Raw genomic sequence first — 20,317 nt, 5'->3', positions numbered from 1 at the left:
GGAAAATATAAGGAAAAACGGTTTAGATGATTTAAAGATATGATTTTGTTGTATCCAACATTTCCCCATTGCAAAATGACTAAAAAAAAAGGGCAGCTTGTCTCCTAAAATAGTCTAAACCAACAGACGTGTCACCACCCAGCTGTTTGTAGACTCAGAGTTCAAGAGCAGCAGCCCGGATGGACACGAGCATCCAGCATGGCTCTGCTATCAGAGGAGATACACCAGCAATGTGACGTGTGGCTCTGGTGCTACTCCTGCTGCTGCCTCCAGTTTCTGGCATAAATAACCCAGTGCTGGTGTTTATGGCAGGGTGGTTCCTGCACCAGCAGTTGCTGCTGTCTCCATGCCTCTGTTAGAGCTTGTTGGCTGCGCAGTCTTCTCGCCAGCATAACTTTTATACATGGAGAATGGGAAGATCTCGCCTGCATTATTCACAAAAAAGAAAGTGCCGCTACTGTTTGTTTCAGTAGTGAGAGAAATCCCTAGTGATACACTGTCCTAACATAAAAATAAGTGGATACGTAATTAAAATGTGAGCATGTTTTGAGGCCTCCAGGTGGAGCTAGCAGAGAGGGAGTCAGAGCAGGAAGAGCTTTTCCCCCTCAACCTGTGAGCCTGGAGAACTCAAATACCTGACCAGAAAACAAACAACAACAACAAAAAAAAGACAAAAAAAAAAAAAAAGGCAAATCTTCTACCACTTCTGTAGTTACAGGGGTAGGGGACCAGGAGGGTATCAACCCCCTGTTTTCCCTCCTTCATTGCAAAGAGGCTCTGTGCCAAGGCCACACCGAATGGGCGCCTCCTTCCACACGAGGGGCAGATTCCCTTGGGTGAGAAGAATGAACTTGATACACACTTTGTGTCAGAAACTTGATGCTTGCCCCTTGCTGCTGACCCTCCCTTCCACTCTCAAACAGGAATACTACTTGAGATTAGGTTGTAAACTCAGGAAACATGTTCTGTTCCTGGCTCCGTGGGTGACATCCTTTCCTGCAGCAGATAACCCCTCTCTGCCTCTCAGCTCCTTTTCCCAAACCGAGATGATAACAAGAAGTGAATTGTATCTAAAAAATAGCTGGTAGCAAAATGAGCTGAAATCCTCAGCTGCAGGATGGTGTTTGGCTCTGGAGAAGACAGGGTGGCCATGTACCACACACACAGTGACATAGAGCAAAAAAAGCTCTCAGCCAGCAAACAGGTAATGCTGACAAATAAGGCTTTGCCATATTGTTTGTCAGCAACCCATTGCTCTCTGAACTGTGTAATAATGGCACATCCCCTCCTCTGACTCTTCATGTATATCCAGCATGAAGAGATGTGGATTTTGGAGGATCTTGGTGGAGTGCTCAGAGTTGAATGACTGCAGCAACAGAACTAGCACTGGTCTCTGTGACTTTTCCACAGCTTTCATCTCCTCCCTCACTAGGCTCCCACCTCTGCTCTCCATCCAGTTCCCAATGTCTGGCTCTCAGAGCTTTGTTTGCTTTAATAGCAGGGTGCTGTGTACCTGTTTGCCTTTCTGTCATCCCACACATACAAGAATGCTGTTTCCATGTCACTTACCACACATGTGGATCTAGCACTCAAGCTTTCTACATTATACTTCAGCCAAGAATTTGAGTCAACAAAAGGCATTTCACCCCCAGCTCCCCAGTTCCTCATTGATTCACTCAGTCTGGTGGGGTCACTCCTTGCAGCTGGGTCATCTTGGAGTCTTTGCTCCAGCATTTTGAGCTCACTTGGTACCAACAGCCAAGGGAGCCTCTGTGCAAAGTGCAACTTGGGTCTGACGAGCCCATGGTGAAAGAAAATGACAAAAAATGTACAAAGTCTGTGTAAGGCAGACACGCTTTTTGTCTTCACTGATTTTCCATGTGGATGTTCAGCTGTCCAGAGAAGGTGTGGGACCTTCCCAGAACAGGCTGGGCTCACACACGTCACTTGGCTCAGCCACATCCTAGAGCTGTGTGACGCACAGGGTGATGGTGACATTGCAACACAGCATGGCAAAGCAAACCTTGTTTGCTTTAGCTGTGAGCCAGGCTGAGGGAGAGGTGTTCCTGCTTGGGACATCTGGTGACATCCAGGGCTAACAGTGATGTGGTCGACACATGTAACAGATCAACCACAGGTATGTGAGAACTGTTCCAGTCCACATCATCAGAAGATTCATTTATAACAGCCCAATGGTGCTGTGAAGCCTTGGATGATCACAGACTGCACTTCTATTTGGTTCAGGCCAAGGTCCACGCAAGCCTGGGCCCATCTGCCTCTGTGAAGCTATAAAGGCTCCTATAAGCCACACTGTGCCTGAGCTGGTCATGCCCAAGAGCAAAGTGCTTATAAAGACTTTGCAGCTAATGAAGTTTTGTGCGGGGAGTGAAGACCTCTCATAAAAATAGCACATGGTCCCACATGATTTTTCTCTCTAAAGAGAGATGCAAGAAGAGATCAGACAGATGGGCTTCCCACCAGGAGGTCATCATGACAAATGCACCAGAAATGATGAGCGTGTCACCTCTCTCCAGTATAAAAAAAATAAGCAGGTTTTCTCTTCTGTAGGTCATCACAGACTTTTCTCATACTCAGTATGACAACAGCAAGTCTGTCACAGACCTTCTCCCTGATTCTATCATCAGGTTTCTAGAGCTTTAGCCAGTTGAGTCTTGATATCAACTGACAGCAGCTCTGAACAACCTCCCGCTTAATTAGTTGGATGGAATTTTGCTGATAATACCTAATGAGAATCTCCTCTATTTCACTTCATGTCTGTTGTCTCTTGCTCCCTTGCTGTGATAAGAAAGAGCCTGACTTCATCTTTTCAACATACTCCTTGTAGTTGTTAGTAAACCACTTTTAAGTTCTCTTCAGGCCTCTTCTCCAAGTGAGAGAAGACCCTTTAGAGACCACCTGCATATCTGACTTCACATTCTACTTCCCATTTTTCTCAGCCTGTAGAGACACGGAAGAGGTGCTCTTTCCCTGAATACAGCCAACCAAACACAAACCAAAGGGGCCACTGGAGCCACGAGGTGTCCTCACAAGGCAGCTGCACAGGCTTGGGGAGGGCAGAGGCCCAGGAGAGGAGTCAACCCTGGAAGTGTTGAACTTACAGGTCTGCCTCTTGATATCTCATACTGTTTTTAAAAGGTGAGCGTTTACTTTTTGGCCTATGGTAGAAATGATGCTCCTTTTCATTTGGAAAGAAAAATATCTGATCTATTTCAACCTCCTTTGTATTCTTAACTGGACGAGAAAGTAGAAGTGCCACTTGCTTCATCCTCACTTGTTTCCAGTGCCTCAGTGTCTCAGTCTGACTGTCAGGCAGATGCAGAAGTGGTCTAAAGAAGTGGCACTCCATCAAACTGATTTTGCAATAAGTAATCATTCATGGGCAGAAATTTTACATTGCAGTTCCTGAGCAAACTGAATGAGACTCTCCAAAACTACAGGGTAGCTGCTTTAAGACATGGCTCAGAGTAACTCATCCTGAATAATGTCCTTGGTCTTTTAACCAGGTCCTTAGCCTGTATGAACTCCTCAGTTATGCAATGAATGACTGAGAGTAACATTTTATCTCTACTTTTGGCATGGGAATTGCTGACCATGCACTGGGGGTAAGAAGAACTGGATGGTGTCTGCAGGCTGACTGTCTTCCCACATTAGCTGTACACAGAACTTAGGTAGCTCAGGATGAAGAATTAGAACAATAGGATCTTAGAGTCATGGGACATCTGGGTTGGAAGGGATCCACAAGGACTGTGGACCACAACCCCTGGCTCCACATAGCATCCCCCAAAACCCAAACCCAATGGCTTAGAGTGGTGTTCAAAGGCTCTTTCATGTTATCAGCAAAATGTTCTTTGTATATTTTACTAGTTGGACCTCCATACAGATCAGCCACTCCTTTGAAGAGACTGTGCTACTGAAATTACAGAGCATTTGCAAGAAGTGGCAACAAACTGGGAAGAGAACTTTTAAACTTTTAGTTCCTGTATCTTGCTGTCTTTCAATTCCAAATTGACAGCAACTAAGTCTTCCACTTCACATTTTTTAGTTACTCTTCTACTACCGCCCATACTTACCATAGAACAGTTCAGGTTGGAAGGGACCTTTAAGACGATGCAGTTCCAACCCTCTGGTTGGTTCCGACCACCTCCCTCTAGACCTCCTACCTACATCATAGATAGATAGTTCTCAAAAGAAGATGTGTGAATAGTAAACCTTTTCAATTGTCATGTCCTTTCAGTCATTTGTTCATTCATTTAATGGTGAAATTAGGAGACAACATTAAAATAACAGTGCTTTAGTTCCTGAAGACTCAGAAAGAACATCACTTCATTGATAGGATGAATGCTCACATGGTATCATTCCACACTGCGTGGCAGTAATATCCTTTGAATTAATTTCAGAGCTAACATTTACCAAGCTTCTGAGAAACCATGTGCTTTGCAGAAGCCATTCCTGAGAAATCTGGTAAGAATGTTCAGCAGCTGTGAGAAGATAAATATTTAACCTCTCTTGTTATAGAAAAACTACAATGGGTATACATTTGAGAAGTGTGTTCAGTAGTAAAATCCCATTTTTTAATCATCCAGTGTACCAACAAGGCAGTTCCAGAAATAACTGAAGACAGTATTAGGCAGCACAGCCACAGAGGGAATGCTGCCCTATTTCCTTCGGCTCTCCTTGTGCCAGCCCAGGATGTTGCACATCCATGTAGCAAGCAAGAAAGCTGAACACTGGCCAGGCTTTTGGGGGCTCAGTTTTATAGGAATTCAGTTCCCTAATCCATCTCACCACTGGATCACCGCTGCTTGGGAGACCAAGTTGTTGGCATGAGAAGATGTGGGTAGAGGAGGAGAATGCAGAGGTGCACACCTTGCTGCCCACCATCCTTGCTCAGAGTACAGGAGCTGAAGTGTGGAACCATCCCCAAGCGCTTCAGCAGTGAAAGAAGGGCTGCCATGTTCTGGATCTGTATTGCCCTTTAAAGACACATGGCTCATTACATGAAGGATCCACATTTCTGATATGTCCACAAAGGTGGTGACTAAAATGGCACCTGCTTAGGGGCAAAATTTCTCCCAAGACAACAGAAGTGACAGCTGAGCAAATAAATTGGCATCTGACTCACGGTGCTCTTACGTGGGGCTCCTCAGCCATAACGTGGTACAGCAGCACGGAGGTGCGACTCAGGGAAGTGGCTGCAAAAGAGCCGTTCATTCATGGAGAGCTTCAAATACACTTAAACAAACAGAAGAGTGTGAGAAAAGGTCGTAAATGATTACTGAAAGTTTACCTTAGCTTTTTTTTTTTTATTGAGCTAGAAAGCCAACCCCAGGGATAACATGACACACAGCAGTTCTTGGACAGCTTTTAAGAAAGTCCAGCCATAAAAGTGAAGAAATACAGAAAATGGTCAAGTGACCTCAAAATGAAAACCAACACCACAGAGATGCAACCTGATCAAAGCCGTCTTGGGGCTTCCTGATGGATTTTGCTATTGATTTTGACTGGGTTTTGGCCATGGGCTTCAACAAAAGCGGAACAAGACAAAAAATCAATGTTTCTCACCCTTCTTTTCAGTCCATTATATTCCATTGATAGCACCAGGTATTTTTCCTTATGATGAGTTTTTATCTTCCCCTTTTTACTTCATAAACTTCCTCTTAAGATCCCTTTTGCCCATCCAGCAGATAGACACTGATCTGTCTGGATAGCTATTAACAGAGCTCAAACTCACTTCCAGTTTTAGTGCCCTTCCATACCATCATCTTCCAACTGCTTCAGCTGAGAGATATGTTTGTTTTTGTGGGCTTTTTTTTTTCTTTTTTCTGATTTAGAGTGGGTTGAGAACAATGATGTGCGTAACCCCCATGTTCTCCCAGCTAGAAAATGTCCCATGGCTTTTTAGAAAAGCTATCTAGCTGGGAGGACACGGGGGTTCCTTCCAGACAGGAGGAGCTGATGACATGGAATGATAAGAGGAGTGTGAGGGAAGCCAGACTGGTCTGATGGAGAACTGCAAAAGCTGCTGAGCATGGAATAAGGGAAATGTGGGCAGAAACAGGGAGAAATCAGGTCAGTGGAGAGGGAAAGATGGATTAGCCCTGAGGTAAGGAGAAAGTAATGAGATGGGGCAGAGTGGTGCTGGTGCAGTGGGGAGCTGGGTGTTTGGAGGCAGAGGGAGGATGGTGTCCATCATGTCACCCATGTGAAATCCAAGCAGCTCTGATCTCTGAAGGAAGCTGGTGGAGGACCAGGCTCCAGCAAACATTGTGACCGGCAGCTGAGAGCACACGTGGCCTGAAGCGATCTGTGCCACGAGGTGCCTCTGTGTGTGTGCTTTGGCACTGAAGAAGCAAAGAGTGTGACTGGAAAAAGCAGAGTGTGGGTGGCAGGCAGCCAGCCCAGCCGGGGTGTGTGTACGGAGCGTCACCTCACCCCGCTGCTGTCACAGCACAGAGGAAGGGACGGGAGGAAAATGCTGCTCTGGATATTCTGCTACTGCGAGGAGTCAGGGCAAAAGTCAGAGAGTCAGGTTACAGGAAAGGCTTAGGATCAAATCATGCGGATCAAGAATCAAGACAGGCATCGGCAACAGGAGAGAGGCAGAGCTTGGGGGTGGTCCAAGCAAAGAGCTGGGGCAGGGCTTACGGAATGCTGTGGAATTCCCATGGAGGAGGCTGCTCCTCACTCCAGCACTGAGCAGAGTTGGTTAAAGAAGGAGCATGTAGGGGCTGCAGGGCCACAATGGAGAGATGTCCGTGTCCACATCTCCACATCCCATTGCCAGGACCCAGCGAGACCCGCCGCAACCAACTCTGGCTTGTTGGGAAATTCACCCACACGGCAAAGAGACAGGGGTCCGCAGTGCAGAGAACAGCACCAGGCTGCCATGCTTCTCCCACACCATCTCCTGTCCTTGAGCAGCAGAGGGTTGTTCAAAGAAAGACTCAGATTTTCTTTGGACTTTCTTTCTGCCGTGCATTTCCCAAAAACATGTGCTCATTGCATCAAATGGATGCAGAGCTTTGGTGCTTAGACTGGAAGGCTACTCCTCCATTTAGTTCTGAATCGATATTATAAAGATGGATTGTTTGGCCAAGTGACTGTTTCCCTTCCCAACTCCCTTGGGTGCATACATCTGTGTTAACTCTTGTACACGAACACAGTTCTTTGGAGATATATAACAATGGTGTGAGAGGGGAAAAAAGTAAATCATTAACCCTCCTCATCCCCACCTCTGCCTATCCGCACCCTGCCGGCTCCACCAAACCACAGAAGATATGGGGGGTGAATTTGCACAGCCCTGTTTATTCCCTCAGAATTATTGGTAGAGTTATGCTTGTGTGGCTGTGTATAACTGAAAACAGTGAGAGGAGTGGTTTGGGTCTCTGCCTGGACAGCTTCACCTAAAGTTGTAACAACCTTTCCCAATCAGGTAAGCAGAAGATGTGCAATAAACAAGAGCCTGTAGATTAATCTGGAGGCATTCAAGGGTAGGACAAAAGTTGTTATGCTATTTATATATTACACTATTAGCTCCAACCCAAACATAAGTAATGTATCATCTCAAAGCTTCACCCATTTCCGAGATCATTCAGCCATGTGTGACTGATCACTCCCAGGAGCAGAAGTCTGTGCTGGATGAAGAACAGAGTGGGTACCTTGCAGGGTTAATGTTTAATGGTGTGGGGCTTGCCAGCACATGGACACATGCAACGCCAGCTGTCTGCGCCCCATGCATGGCTCTGCTCACAGTGCTTACATGCTATCCCACCAAGGACAAAGCCTTATTCTGTAGAGTACCAAAGTCCCCCTGATAAGATGAACTGACTCACTCTCCAATCTGCTACCACACAGAAAAATGCTTTAAATAATCTTTGCCTTTGCTTTGCTTGGCCTTGAGAAAGCAAGGAAGGGGTGGCAGGTAGAAGATGTGTTGACAGATAGGAAAAGATTTCTTTTTTGAGCTTGTTCCTTTTCCCAGAAAGCCTATGAGCTGCCTGGGGAACCTGATGGGAGATCTGGGAAGCTGAAACAAGTTAATGATGTCTTGGCCCGGGCAGGATGGCACTGATGGACATGGTTTGGTGATGGGGCTCAGAAGATCAGATTGGTGATCTTGAAGATCTTTTCCAGCCTACATGGGTCACTCTGAAACTAATGCTTCCCATTTATTTCCATGGAAACTGCAACAGATACCAATAACACTGTTGGATAGAGCAAATTCTCAGCTATAAAACACTGTTTTTCAACAGTCACCACCATTAGCTGTGCATTTTCACCAGCCATGAACACAAGCCTGCATGGCGCCCTCCTAAACAACTGCATGGATATATGAAACCTGGTTTGTCCTTCATATCAGTATCACTGCTGAAACTCACCACCCACCGCCTCACTGTGCTCACATCCACTGTTTGGTCTCCATAAATATTCAGCAAGCATCAATGAATGTCAATGGGGGGCATTATTTCCACACGGAGCAATTTAGTGACCTTTGTCACCTTTAATTCATTCACTTTCATGCTAGACACCATTCTGTCAGATTGCCCCTCTGCTGCCCTCTGTCCCACAGCAACAACATGTCATAGGGAACTGGTGAGAAGGTTGAACCTCTGCTGCCATACCACCAACATCCACCTCTAACTCCGTGGGCCAGCATAAAAACATAGGAGGCATTACTTTTGGAGCAGCCCTTGTAGATGACCCTCGGTACCACATCACTATCAGGAGGCTGCTCAAGTAACAGTAACATTCATTAACAGGTTCAGCTGGACAAAAATGCCAAAGAAGTCTGTATTGTGGAACGCTGGCAGACTCACAGTCAGGAAGGCAGGGCACAGAGAGGCAATAAAATGACTTGAGCACTGTTAGAACCAGAATCCTTGTTGGTGCTCAGTTTTTGGACTTGTTTTATGCCATCTGACAGCAATCTATGGGCAACATTTATGGGCAGGAGTGACTCACTTTCCCGGAATGTTACATCAGGACACAGGTTGGGTCCCAGTAGATGCTAATGCGGCTCAGTTGCTTGCCCATACCCTCACTGCAAGGATTAGGAAATGAGCTCTCACTGACTGAACAGCACTGGGTATTTCCTTTTCATTTCTCTGGAAATGAAATGCTGTTAACGAAGTTAACATATATCAGAATATCAAAAGAACGGTTTATGGTAAGAATGAATAACACATATTTAGCGCCCGCTCTGACTAAAGCACCGGGGGAACAGGCAGCTGTTTAAAACTAGATCTAATAATAGCAGGTCTTAAGAAGTGATGACAACGGACATGCTGTCTCCTTCAGAAGGAGAACGTGCAAGGGTTTTATTGCTGTGTTTGTTAGTGAGCTGTGGGGCAGCCACTGGAAGCATCCCATTTACATCTGAGCAGCCTGCTGGCACATGGTAACATATAGGAGGGTGTATTTTGAAGAAGAGATGGGAAGCAGAATGTGAGGAATTGCAAAGCATCACCTTATCTTGAAAAATAATGTGGGGAGACATTCAGACAGGCAGAGCTCCCCTCAGAACGCAAGAGGGAGTGATTTAATGGGAAGGATCAGCTGCCAAACCCCTCCCTGCCCAGCATCCCTTCTGCCTAGCCCTGTTTGTGCAACAGCAGGGCACTCACTTCCCTTCCCACCAAGTGTTGCTGCCTGCTCCGGCATTTAGCTCTGAAGCTTCCAATGACCTCACAAACTGACAGTGCCGAGCTTATTTCTCCTTGCTGTTTATTCTGGAGCTCCAGCGTGCCTAGCAACTTTGGATGTTTTTTTTTTTTTCCCATGCTGGTTTATTGTTATTTATGTAGGAGCAGATGAAACGTGTGAAAATTCCCTGTGGGGCTGCGCTAGCAATTTACCCATAAATGGGACTAAGATCTGGTGTTTGGGATTACTCCTGGACACTTATGCTTGATGTGCATGGCAGTGCTGGTGTAAAACCAGGCTGGTTTGGCACTAGGGGCCTGCTAGCAAAGAGCAGGTTGCATCCACACTGCACCCTCATTTCAGATGAAACTCCATATCAAAATCTGAACATCCCATGCACGGGAGAAGTGCACTCATACATATATGTGTATTTATACACAAGCACTCTTACCCACACAGATACCTGGTGTTTCTCAGTTCATCACCCTACATGACCCTTTTCTTCCAAAAGGGCTGTGGCTGCAATTCAAGCTCTATTTGCTTTGTTAGTGGAGGCACCCACACTCATCCCATCCCATCCCATCCCATCCCATCCCATCCCATCCCATCCCATCCCATCCCATCCCATCCCATCCCATCCTCTCTACACTTGCTGGGTGTGCCATTGCCATATGGCTATCCCCTGGTTTCCAAGGGTCTCTCAGCAAATCCCCTCATTTCAGGAGGAAGGTCCTTTCTAAGACCTCTTTTTCTCCAGGGCACAAATCTGACTACAAAGGATTCTGACATCCCAAAAGTACTGCTGGTGGGGAAAGACAGCACATCTAGGCTGAACAGTCTGGGTTCCCACCAGCCAGGGTCATTCAGTTTTCCTGATTTAACCAGCTGGGCATACTGGTTTGGCCAGATTTTCCACTTTCTTGTCCCTATTGCAGGTTCACCTCACATCCAAGGGTTTCTGTGCCCTGTGAAGTGAGTGGGAGGCAATCTGAAACCCGGATGCCAGTGGTCCCAAGGTAGTTAGAGATGCATGGTTTGAGGCACTGGCCAGGCTGAAAAACAACCTCACACCCCCTAAATCCTGCATGATTTTATCAACATTGAAACCTAAACCCTTGGTTACACCTACTTGTAGACTCAAAGGCATGACAGATGATGCTGTCATCCAAATGTCATCGTGGCAGTAACCTTACACAGAGTGACCAGGGCAACAGGTATCATGACTATTGTCATATTTTTGGACCTATACTTCACCCAGAGATAAGGCTTCCCTTTGCAGCTCCCTTTCTCCACCAGGATTATTGATGTGCACACCCGACCTCTGAGTCAGGACTCCCTAGACCACAGGATCCAGCAGTTCTCATGCTGCTGGGCTCCTCTCCAGGAGGGGAGGGAGGCTCAGGGCATGAACCTGTGGTCACCCCAGGCGATGAGCATTACACCTCCCTGGCACTTTTACATCAGAAGCTGTTCTGTGGACAAGAGAAAACAATTGCTTTGAGTCATTTTAAACACACTTAGCAGATCCTTTCCTTTCTGTGTCACTGATAGAAAGGAGTTGAGCCCTTCTTTTCAGGTTTACACTGAGTTTAAAATACACCTGAAATGTAGGGAGAGCCCAGCCATGATGTGCTGGCAGACCTGGTGGAGAGTTTTACTGACTGGGTGAGGTCTTCTCTTGAGACACCCCCAGAGGAACATACAAATGGCCTCCTCAAGGCTTTATTCTACTTTGAAGGGATCGATACCAGCCAGCCCTTCAGATAGCTGCCTGAATTGGTTACTTGTTTATTTCAGTGGAAGGCCGAGTGCTGCCTGAAGAGAACGATGTTTTCAGCACAAAAAAGGGCAGATGAGGTGGTCGATACACATACACTCTGCCCCCACTGGCTGCAGGATCCATCCCATTTGCTCCCAGAGCACTTTACATTATCCTCGGGTGCTTTAAGTCCAGGTCAGCATAAAGTGGCTTTTGTATTACCGAGTATCAGACCCAGCGATTTTGTAACTCCACTTATTGCAATCCTCATAATCAGCTTGAAGGCTCCAATTAGCTGCAGCAATGAGTCAGCCTTGTTGACAAACCTTGAAGCGAAGGGCGACATGCTAGAGCTGCTCCATTACAGGGGAGAGGCCAAGATATATTGCACCTTTCTTTTTAGGCAAGAGCCGATCGATGCAGAAATTCACTTTCTTCCCATGTTCCACTGGGTGATGAGCTGACCATATCTCATTTATTTTTTAAGCCATCCGATGTGTCCAAAAGCTGTACTCAGCCAGACAGGAGTCTCCCTAAATCAGCTTTAAAAGATCCAATTGCCGAGTGGCACAGCTGTCTGGGTGCCACCTGTTTGGCCTCAATAGAAGGCGAGTGGCAGAGAGGAGGAAGCTCTTGAAGAAGGTCATGAAGTTTGAAGGGAAGGCTGTCTAACTGGAGCTCCTTCAGTTCCCATAAGCAGCTTTCTGACTGCTTCTGCTGATGATTTTGCAGAGGTCTCTCATAAAAGCTTAAGGGAGCTTCTCAGCTAGCTTTCTAGAAGGCCAACTTTACCTTACGCTGAGATCATGAGTTGATCCCACCAAAATGGCAACCACTGTGTCCCACATTGTGGCAACCACCATGCAGGGTGCTGGGAGAGGCAAAGCAAAGTCCTCGAGGCATGGGATCCTTGCAGATCCATTGACAGGGCAGGTGACAGGGCAGGCTGTGCCCATGACATACACCTGCTGGAGCTGAGCCACCTTTGTATCTCCACCAGGTGGATAGTGAGGAGGAACAGCTGGCACCGGTCTGCAAGGAGGTGCCACCAGCAAGGACCTGGTAGTGGCACATAGAGGCAAAGCAGCATGTGCCCCGGAGACACAGCATGAGCCAGCCTAACATCTTGCACGGTCGTGCCAGATTTATGGCTTGGTTTTTTCAATCCATTGAAGAGCAGAACAGCCCTCACACCCAGCACAGCCTGACCGGCACCAGCTCATGTCTGTGCTGTCCCCCTTCCTGGCTCATTCCCCACAGCAACACATCAACTGATTGCTTCCCTTCCCAGAGGCTTCCAGCTGGCAAACTCTGCCATTTGTTGTTCCTAAGGAGCTGGTTTCCAAGGTTTTCACTGAAAACTGAAGGATTTGGCTCCTGCAAGCAGTCTGCATTCAGGGAAAGCTTTGAGCTCCTCCAACCAGTAAACCGTAACTCCTGCCAAAGCTTCTATGCTGAAGCAGAGCACCTCACATTGCCCTCGGTGAGCCTGTAAAACATCCCTGGTTGCTTCTGGGTTTCTCCAGCAAAGTTACGTAGCAGTTACATTTCATGTCATAACTCAAGGAAACAACAAATCACAGAATCACAGAATCACAGAATCACAGAATCACAGAATCAGAAAACAAAACATACAGAATCAGAAAAACAAAAACAAAAAGGAAGTGCTTTCGGACAGGTGGGATACGTGCCATTAAAGGACCAGCTCCAAAACACTCAGAACCCAACTGCACAGTAACAAATGCTTTTGATGCTGGTGGACCCAACACAGCAGAAGACTATATTCCAAATACCAGCTGCAAGCTCAGTGCAAGGAACCTGGCAGGAACCTGGCAGTGACCTTAGGTGTCCTTACCTTCAGCAGCATTTGCTGTCCCACTGCCAGCTGCTGCTCCATGCTGTCCAGAAGTCACACACACAAACAGATGGTTTCCAGGACTGCTCTCTGCTTTTGAAGGCAACTGCCCACTGTGCTTACCTTGATGAGGGGCCTCTGGGAGCAAAGGAGACATTGTAGTGTGCCTACCCCAGCAGTGCTGTCTCCTAGATTTTATGTGCCCCCATAACAAGAATAACACACCAAGGATGGAATAATTAACCAATGACTGAAAGGCCTCGATTTAGATTTGTGATTTTCCATTCCCAAGTTTGGCTTGTGGATGTGGATGGCTTTGGCCGGGATATGCAGAAGCAGAGGAGGCAGGGATGGACCTGCCTGGGAGAGGCTCCCCAGTGCTGAGGCCAATGAGAGGAACACAGACCTCATTTGTTCCTGGCTGGGTTTTAGCATCTCTTAGTCACACGCTGCGTTAGGCAGAAAATCACTTGGGACTGCTGCAGAACACCAAAATGTGTGCACCAGGACCATCCACCCCTGCAGAAGAGAACATTACTGTGCAGGAAGATGTTGAGTAATGGGAAAAATATGCCATCACTCTCCTCCTTCCAGGATGTGATGCCACTCAGCCCTGCTGCATCCACTCCTCCCCTCATTCTGAGTCCTACAGCCATCTCCGACTCACTACCCTTCAGCTACAAGCCTCTCCTTGAGAGACAGCTAAAAGGCCCTAATTGTGATTTACAACTCACAGACAGCTTTACAATCCAAGGAACAGCTCTGAGACAATCCATGGAGTCGCCATCAAAACCTGAGCAGTGGTGACATGTCACTGAAAGGAATGCAAGGCTCCCTGTTTGACACCAAAAGGAGATATAAGGGAAGTTCCATGTGCTGCTCCAAGTGGCTTGGGCAAGAGAAATAGTTGTTTTCTGGCATTTCACTTAGTACCGCAAAGAAAACGAAAAGCAAAGGTTCCAGCTGAATTCTTTTGTTGCACTGTAACTAAGGAAGGGAAGCAAATATGGCATTAATTAAGAGGATTTACTGAGTGCTCTTTCTAGTGAAACAAGCTTGTTCCAGCTGAGATGGAGCAGGGAAGACTGGTGTGGGGCAGAGCTGGGTGAGGACATGGCACATGGCACACACCATGGGTCAGCAAGCACCAGGCCCCCCCAGCACCATAACCTGCTCTTGTTCCCTACAGCCCCACGAGACCAGCAACAGATTGAAGAAACAGATGAAGAAGTGGCTCACCGAGGAGAACCCATGGCAAGGTCATAACTGCTCCTTTCGTCTCACTCATCACCAGTCTACGTGCTTTTCCAGGTTCACCATGCTTCAGTGCACACATGTACAACATCTAATTACCAATTACTTGCCAGTCAAATGCCTATGGGTACATAGAGGTGTAGGTAGACACTAAGTTGTATAGGAGGGTAAAGGGATGTAGATGGGCATGGCAGTGCCCACATCCCAAGGCATGGGAGCAGTGGGATGCAGGCTGGCTTGGGGAAATGGAGATGGTTTCAAGCAAATTGGGGAACACTCAGACCCCATGACAAGCAGCTTTCTTCTTTTCCCCTTCTCCATCTCCTGTAGCTCGGCTTCCAGCCCTGAAAGGAGAAGCTGCGTGCCAAGCACATTTATCACCACATCCAAAGAGCAGCCAACACCTGATTTGCCCTTAATGACAGCGGTGGGAATGGGACTGGGGGGGCAGGGGAGGGGGAAAGGAGCGGGTGACAGTCAGGAAGGGGCTCAGCTGTCATTCACTGTAGGTCACTGAGCCAAAAATAGGCACTGAATGACGCCGGAGCTTTTGTTGGGCCTGCAAGTGAAGCTGCCCCTGCAAGTGAAGCTGCCCCTGCAGCCGCGTGTCCCAGGACAGGGGACAGCACAGTGGTGTTCCCAGCTCCTCGCACAGGCCCCGCGGTGCTGCTGTCGCTGCGCTGAGCAAACATGAAGCACTACAACACCCATATCCGCGCACTGAGCTCGTGCTCTCACACCCCGTTGCTCCCTATAACCCGCCCCTATGACCGCTCCCTAGCGCCCCCTAGCGGACACCCGCCACCGCAGCGCGCGTGCGCGCAGGCCGCGCGCGCCCCCCCCCCACCCGCGCGCGCACGCGCCCCCGCTCCGGCTCCGCCCCGTTCCCTTGTCCCCGCCCGTCCGGTGCCGGCGGTCCGGGTGTGTTCGGTGGGTTCGGCGGGGTCGGTTCCGCTCGTTCGGTTCTTAGGGGCGGGGCCCGAGGGCCGCTCGCATTGACGGGGCCATGGAGGGGCGGCAGGGCTGGGCCGGAGCGGGGAGGAGCCCGAGCGGGAGCCCCGCGAGTCGGGAGGCCCAGCCCGGGGGAGGGTTCGGGGAAGGGGTGGTGAAAGCCGGCGCCGTGCGGGCCCGCCTCTGCCCCAATGAAATTTAAATCGCTCGGGGCTGCCCGCGGGTTGTGCGGGGACGGGAGGCTGAGTCCGGGGGGGGGCCGCTGTCGGTGCCTCTCCGTTCGCAGCAGGCCGGGCGCGGCTCCCGCAGGGCTGAGTTGCGCGGTGCTCGGCCCCGAGCGAACATGTCCTTCGCCAAAGGTAAGCGGGGTTCTGCCCCGGTTCTGCAGCGCGGACGTGGTCGCAGTTTGGGCTTCCCGTATTGCGAAACGGAGGTGGATTCAGGAAGGGAAATCACGTCTGCGCTCTGAAGGCTGCCCATCCCCTCCTCGTTCCCGCTAACGGGGCGCCTCCGTGGTTTCTGGTTGCGAACCCACGCCGGCCTACGGGATGTCTTGCCGCCTGCAGAGGGTCTGCTGGGCATCCGTGGGTCTGCTGGGTGAAGCCGGGAGCTGGGCAGGCTGTGCGGAGCCGCTGCTGTGCCATGGATGTGCAGCGCTGGGCAGTGCTGTGCTGTGCTGTATGAGCGCACCAACAGCTCGCACGCGGGGCAGGAATCGCGCTGAGATGAGATAAACCCCTGCAGACTGTGAACGTGGGACAGAAATAGGCTCGAACCGAGCTTCTTAGGGCTGTTGGCTGATCTGGGCCTCCTGCTGAAGGTACCCAGCTTGTGGAAGATGGTCGGGAAAATTTCTGCCCTGATAGGCTTTATCTGTCAGCTTTATCCCCAACAGACAGAGAAAAATAAAGGGACAGTCTCCTGGTGGGGCATTCTCCCATGGGGTCTCTCCCTTTCTTAGTCTACTGGAGTCATTCCCCTATAGGATGCCCCCCTTTATTCAGAAGCTGGAAATGCACCTCTATCTGTTATAGGGATAAAGAGAACTGAGCAAACCTATCAGAGCAGCAGTTTTCCCAACGTCACCAAGAACCTGGAAGCTTTCTTTTAAAAAGTATTCAGCTCTGAGATTCTCTGCTGTTATCCTGAGAGACGTCGCTGGTGTCAGGTGGTATTTTTAGCCCGAGCAGCTCCACTTGAAATTGCACTGCGTAACCTCGCAGCCCTTGGTGTGTGTAGTTGGCAAGTATCAAGCGAAGGGGTGTTTGTTAGTTTTATGTGCTCCAACGTGGGTATTTATGAGGTTTTTACCCCCGTCAGGGATAAAAATTGCCTTGAACTTTGGAGCGGAGCTGGTGGAAGTTGAGGCATTCGCTCTGTACCTGCAGCCCCGAGTTCACGAGGAGAGTGCTTAAAGTTCAGCTGCGTGTTTGAACTTATGGGTCAGCTCCTGGATCTTGGTGCAAGTGGGCCGGCTCCAAGGAGATGTAAATAGTTCTCTGCTGTAGCTCATCCCACGTGCTTACTTGGATTGCAAAAGGAATTAAAACTCGTAACCTTCAGCCCAAACAGATCCTCTTATTTCCCTAGGAGGACTTGTTGCTTGACTTGTCCCGTGCTTCTCTCCTGTGTGCCTTGTTCTAAGGCAGTGAAGTCCTCCTTGGAGTGAGACAGTGGACTCTGGGGGCAGCAAAACTAAGCTTTGTTCGTTACCCTTGTTTTAATATAAAATAGGGATGGCTGAGAGGTAATACACTGCTGTTTGTTCATGTGCAGTAGAGGAAGATCTGTTTCTGATCATTCACAAAGACCCCCTTTACGGTAGCTTGATCTTTCTTCTTTTTCCCTAAATGCTGGTTATAAAGCCATGCACGATAAACATGAAAATGCCCAGCCATTCACTGTGATGTGAGGGCAGTGGCAGGTTGGCTGTGAGATAAGGGTGTGGGCAACGGGGTTTAAATGAAATCCTATAGAGGTGGCTTAACTGAGCGAGCGTTTCCTGCTGAAGGCATTAAAACTACGTGTGTGTGAAGAACACTGATACTGTAAAAGTGAGCTTTGTCCAGAACCTGAGGCCGGTGGCTGCAGAACTGCTTGGAGGAGGCGTTTATTTTCTAATATAGTTTGGAAGCTTATGATAGCTCTTCCAGCACCCCAAGCCTCCCATCTGACTTCACAGAGGCGCAGTAACTGCTTTCCATTGCAGCTTCAGAAAATGTCACTTGCTGGTAGGAAATGACTGCATTCAGCAATGCAGTTGCACTGGCCTTTCTGTGTCATCCTTGCTATTACGGCAAAGGGGGAAATAAACCTTAACGTGGTCTGTTAAATTTAACAGTGCACTCAGTAAGTGTCGGACCCTGCACAGAAAGCCAGGCCATTATCATGTGTTTACTTTTGCTGTGCCTTCTTTTGGTCTGTTTGTGGTATTACTCAGTCTCTAAATGCTTGTTATCTAGGAGAGACAAGTCTTTTGGACACTGTGGACTAACAGGGTTCTCCTACGTACGTGGCAGCCCGGGGAAGTCTCTTGTGGCTCTGCCTTAAGCAAAACACGATCAGCAGCGCGAATGACGGTTCCTGTTGAGCACTACTGAGTTTCTGCTGGGTGTGTTGCATCATAGCGGGAGGTTCACGGCCAATGAGCTGCTGGAAGTGGATGCCGTTGCTCTGGCTGCAGCCGTGTATTGCAGCACGCGGTTGGGAGGGTTACAGACACCTGGAAGCATCTTGTAGCTGTTGTTGTCCCAAAGTTTAAGCAGCGTTTCAATCTGTGTGGGCTCAAAGCCTGTGAGCAAAGGCACAGTGCGTGCTGAGGCGCTAAGCTGGTATAGATCTCCTTATCCTGATGTAGGAGGAGGTGAGCCTTAACGAAGAGTTCTTGTGCTTCTCCATATTCCACCTAGGAAGGGATACCTGCCAGGCTTTGAGCTGCTCGTACTGCCAAACAAAGGGCATGATTTAAAAACAGACCTATTAACTGTGCTGTTCCCCTTGCGCTTGCCTTTCCCCCCTTCATCACAGCACAGAGAGCTCCGCAGCGCTCACCCCTTTTTGTTTTCTTTTCCTTACCTGCAAAATGATGCAGCCAGGAAAATGGCTTCTGTGGCCTTTGGAGTCACTGTCACTGAATCTGAGGTTGTAGGGTATTTTCCTTAAAGAAAACATAATCACAACCATATTAAAATGAACTGCTCTTGGCTTTCTTAGGCATTCAACAGTCTTTTAACGCGTGTTCCAAACAAGAGAACTTGAAACATGGCTGCCCCTTCTAGCAGTATTTCCTGGCATCGTTGCTTGCTTCATTTGCAAAGTTTGCTCCCGTCCCTTTTTGCACTGCTATTCACGGTGTTTCTAAATCCCAGCTCTGTTTGGCAAGGCAGCACCTCTCAGTGTTACAGAGAAGTGATTGCTCGGGGGATTTGGCAGAAATTAAATTAACTGAGGTCTTTAGAGAACGTACTGGGAATGTCTTTTGAGAAGGCACTCACTTCAAATGCTTTCTTCTGGAAAATAAAGCGGAGTTATCTTCCATTTCTTTCTGTGAGGTGCTTTGGCAACGCGGACTTTGCCGTATAGTCCATTTGTGTACTTATTCTTTTTCACTTTTATGGAGCTTATCACTTTCAAAAGCAGAACAAATGCCGCAGTGATAGACGGGCTAATTCTCTGGGTTGCTTAGTAACTTGAAGTGCGTGCCATAGTGTGAAAATACTCGTATGATAAAATAAGGGAATATTTACTGGAGCAAACTGAGGATTGTGCGAAAGAGTACTGTGTAAATAATTAAACCACGGCTCTATTTGGTTGTGTGAACAGAAGGATACCCTTGGTCACAATGTTCTGTATCAAATACATACTTCAGTGAATGGCTTTTTCACTTTTCTTTCATTGCTGAAGTATGCTGATGAGTTAGGATATGAATTCTGGATTTCCGGATGCTTCTTGAGATGGATTGTTGGGGATTTTCTTTGGGTTTTGAGAGCCGTTGCTTATTGCTCCCGAGTTAAGGTCTGTTCTTCAAACTACTAGGAATGAAAGCTTTGGATTCCTGGCATGGTAATCAAATGAGATTAGGTCATGTGAATTGACTACATATATGTGGATCTCTCCAAAAGTAATGCTTCCTAGTTATTTCCGGCAAAACTACAACAGATACAAAGAGCAGAATAACACTGTTTGGTAGAAAACATTCTGGCTACAAAACACTGTTTTTTGATATACAAATCAGCTAATCACAGAATCACAGAATTATCAAGGTTGGAAAAGACCTAGAAGATCATCTAGTCCAACCATTACCAATACTTCCAGGCAAAATCATATTCCTCAGTGCCACATCCAAGCGTTTCTCAAACACTGCCATGGTCGGTGACTCCACCACCTCCCTGGGCAGTGCATTCCAATGCCTGACTACTCTTTCAGAAAAGTAATACTTCCTGATGTCCAGCCTGAATCTCCCCCGATGCAGCTTAAAACCATTCCCTCTAGTTCTATCACTAATGACACGAGAGAAGAGGCCAACCCCCAGCTCACTACAATCCCCTTCAGGAAGTTATAGAGAGCTATAAGGTCTCCCCTGAGCCTCCTCTTCTCCAGGCTGAACAATCCCAGCTCCCTCAGCCGCTCCTCATAAGGCCTGTGCTCCAGACCCCTCGCCAGCTTTGTAGCCCTCCTCTGAACACGTTCCAGGGCCTCAATGTCTTTCTTGCAGTGAGGGGCCCAAAACTGAACACAGTACTCAAGGTGCGGCCGCACCAATGCCGAGTACAGGGGGACAATTACCTCCCTGTTCCTGCTAGTAACACTGTTTTTGATGCAAGCCAGGATGCCGT

The 20,317-nt window shown here is 48.2% G+C and overlaps 1 protein-coding gene across 1 annotated transcript in view; it reads left to right on the top strand.

Annotated features, from left to right (window-relative positions):
* The first annotated feature begins 15,681 nt into the window (after window positions 1-15,681).
* Window positions 15,682-20,317, top strand: part of UGP2 (UDP-glucose pyrophosphorylase 2) — a 20,516-nt gene continuing 15,880 nt past the window's right edge. The window contains exon 1 of the mRNA XM_015856556.2: window positions 15,682-15,841. Coding sequence (XP_015712042.1) covers window positions 15,826-15,841 — 16 coding nt within the window. The 5' untranslated portion in view covers window positions 15,682-15,825. The remainder of the gene's footprint in view (window positions 15,842-20,317) is intronic.

This window comes from Coturnix japonica, chromosome 3 (assembly GCF_001577835.2).
Source record: "Coturnix japonica isolate 7356 chromosome 3, Coturnix japonica 2.1, whole genome shotgun sequence".
NCBI classification, from domain to species: Eukaryota; Metazoa; Chordata; class Aves; order Galliformes; family Phasianidae; genus Coturnix; species Coturnix japonica.
The sequence above is the reverse complement of the archived record's forward strand: the minus strand, read 5'-3'. Positions and strand labels throughout refer to the sequence as shown.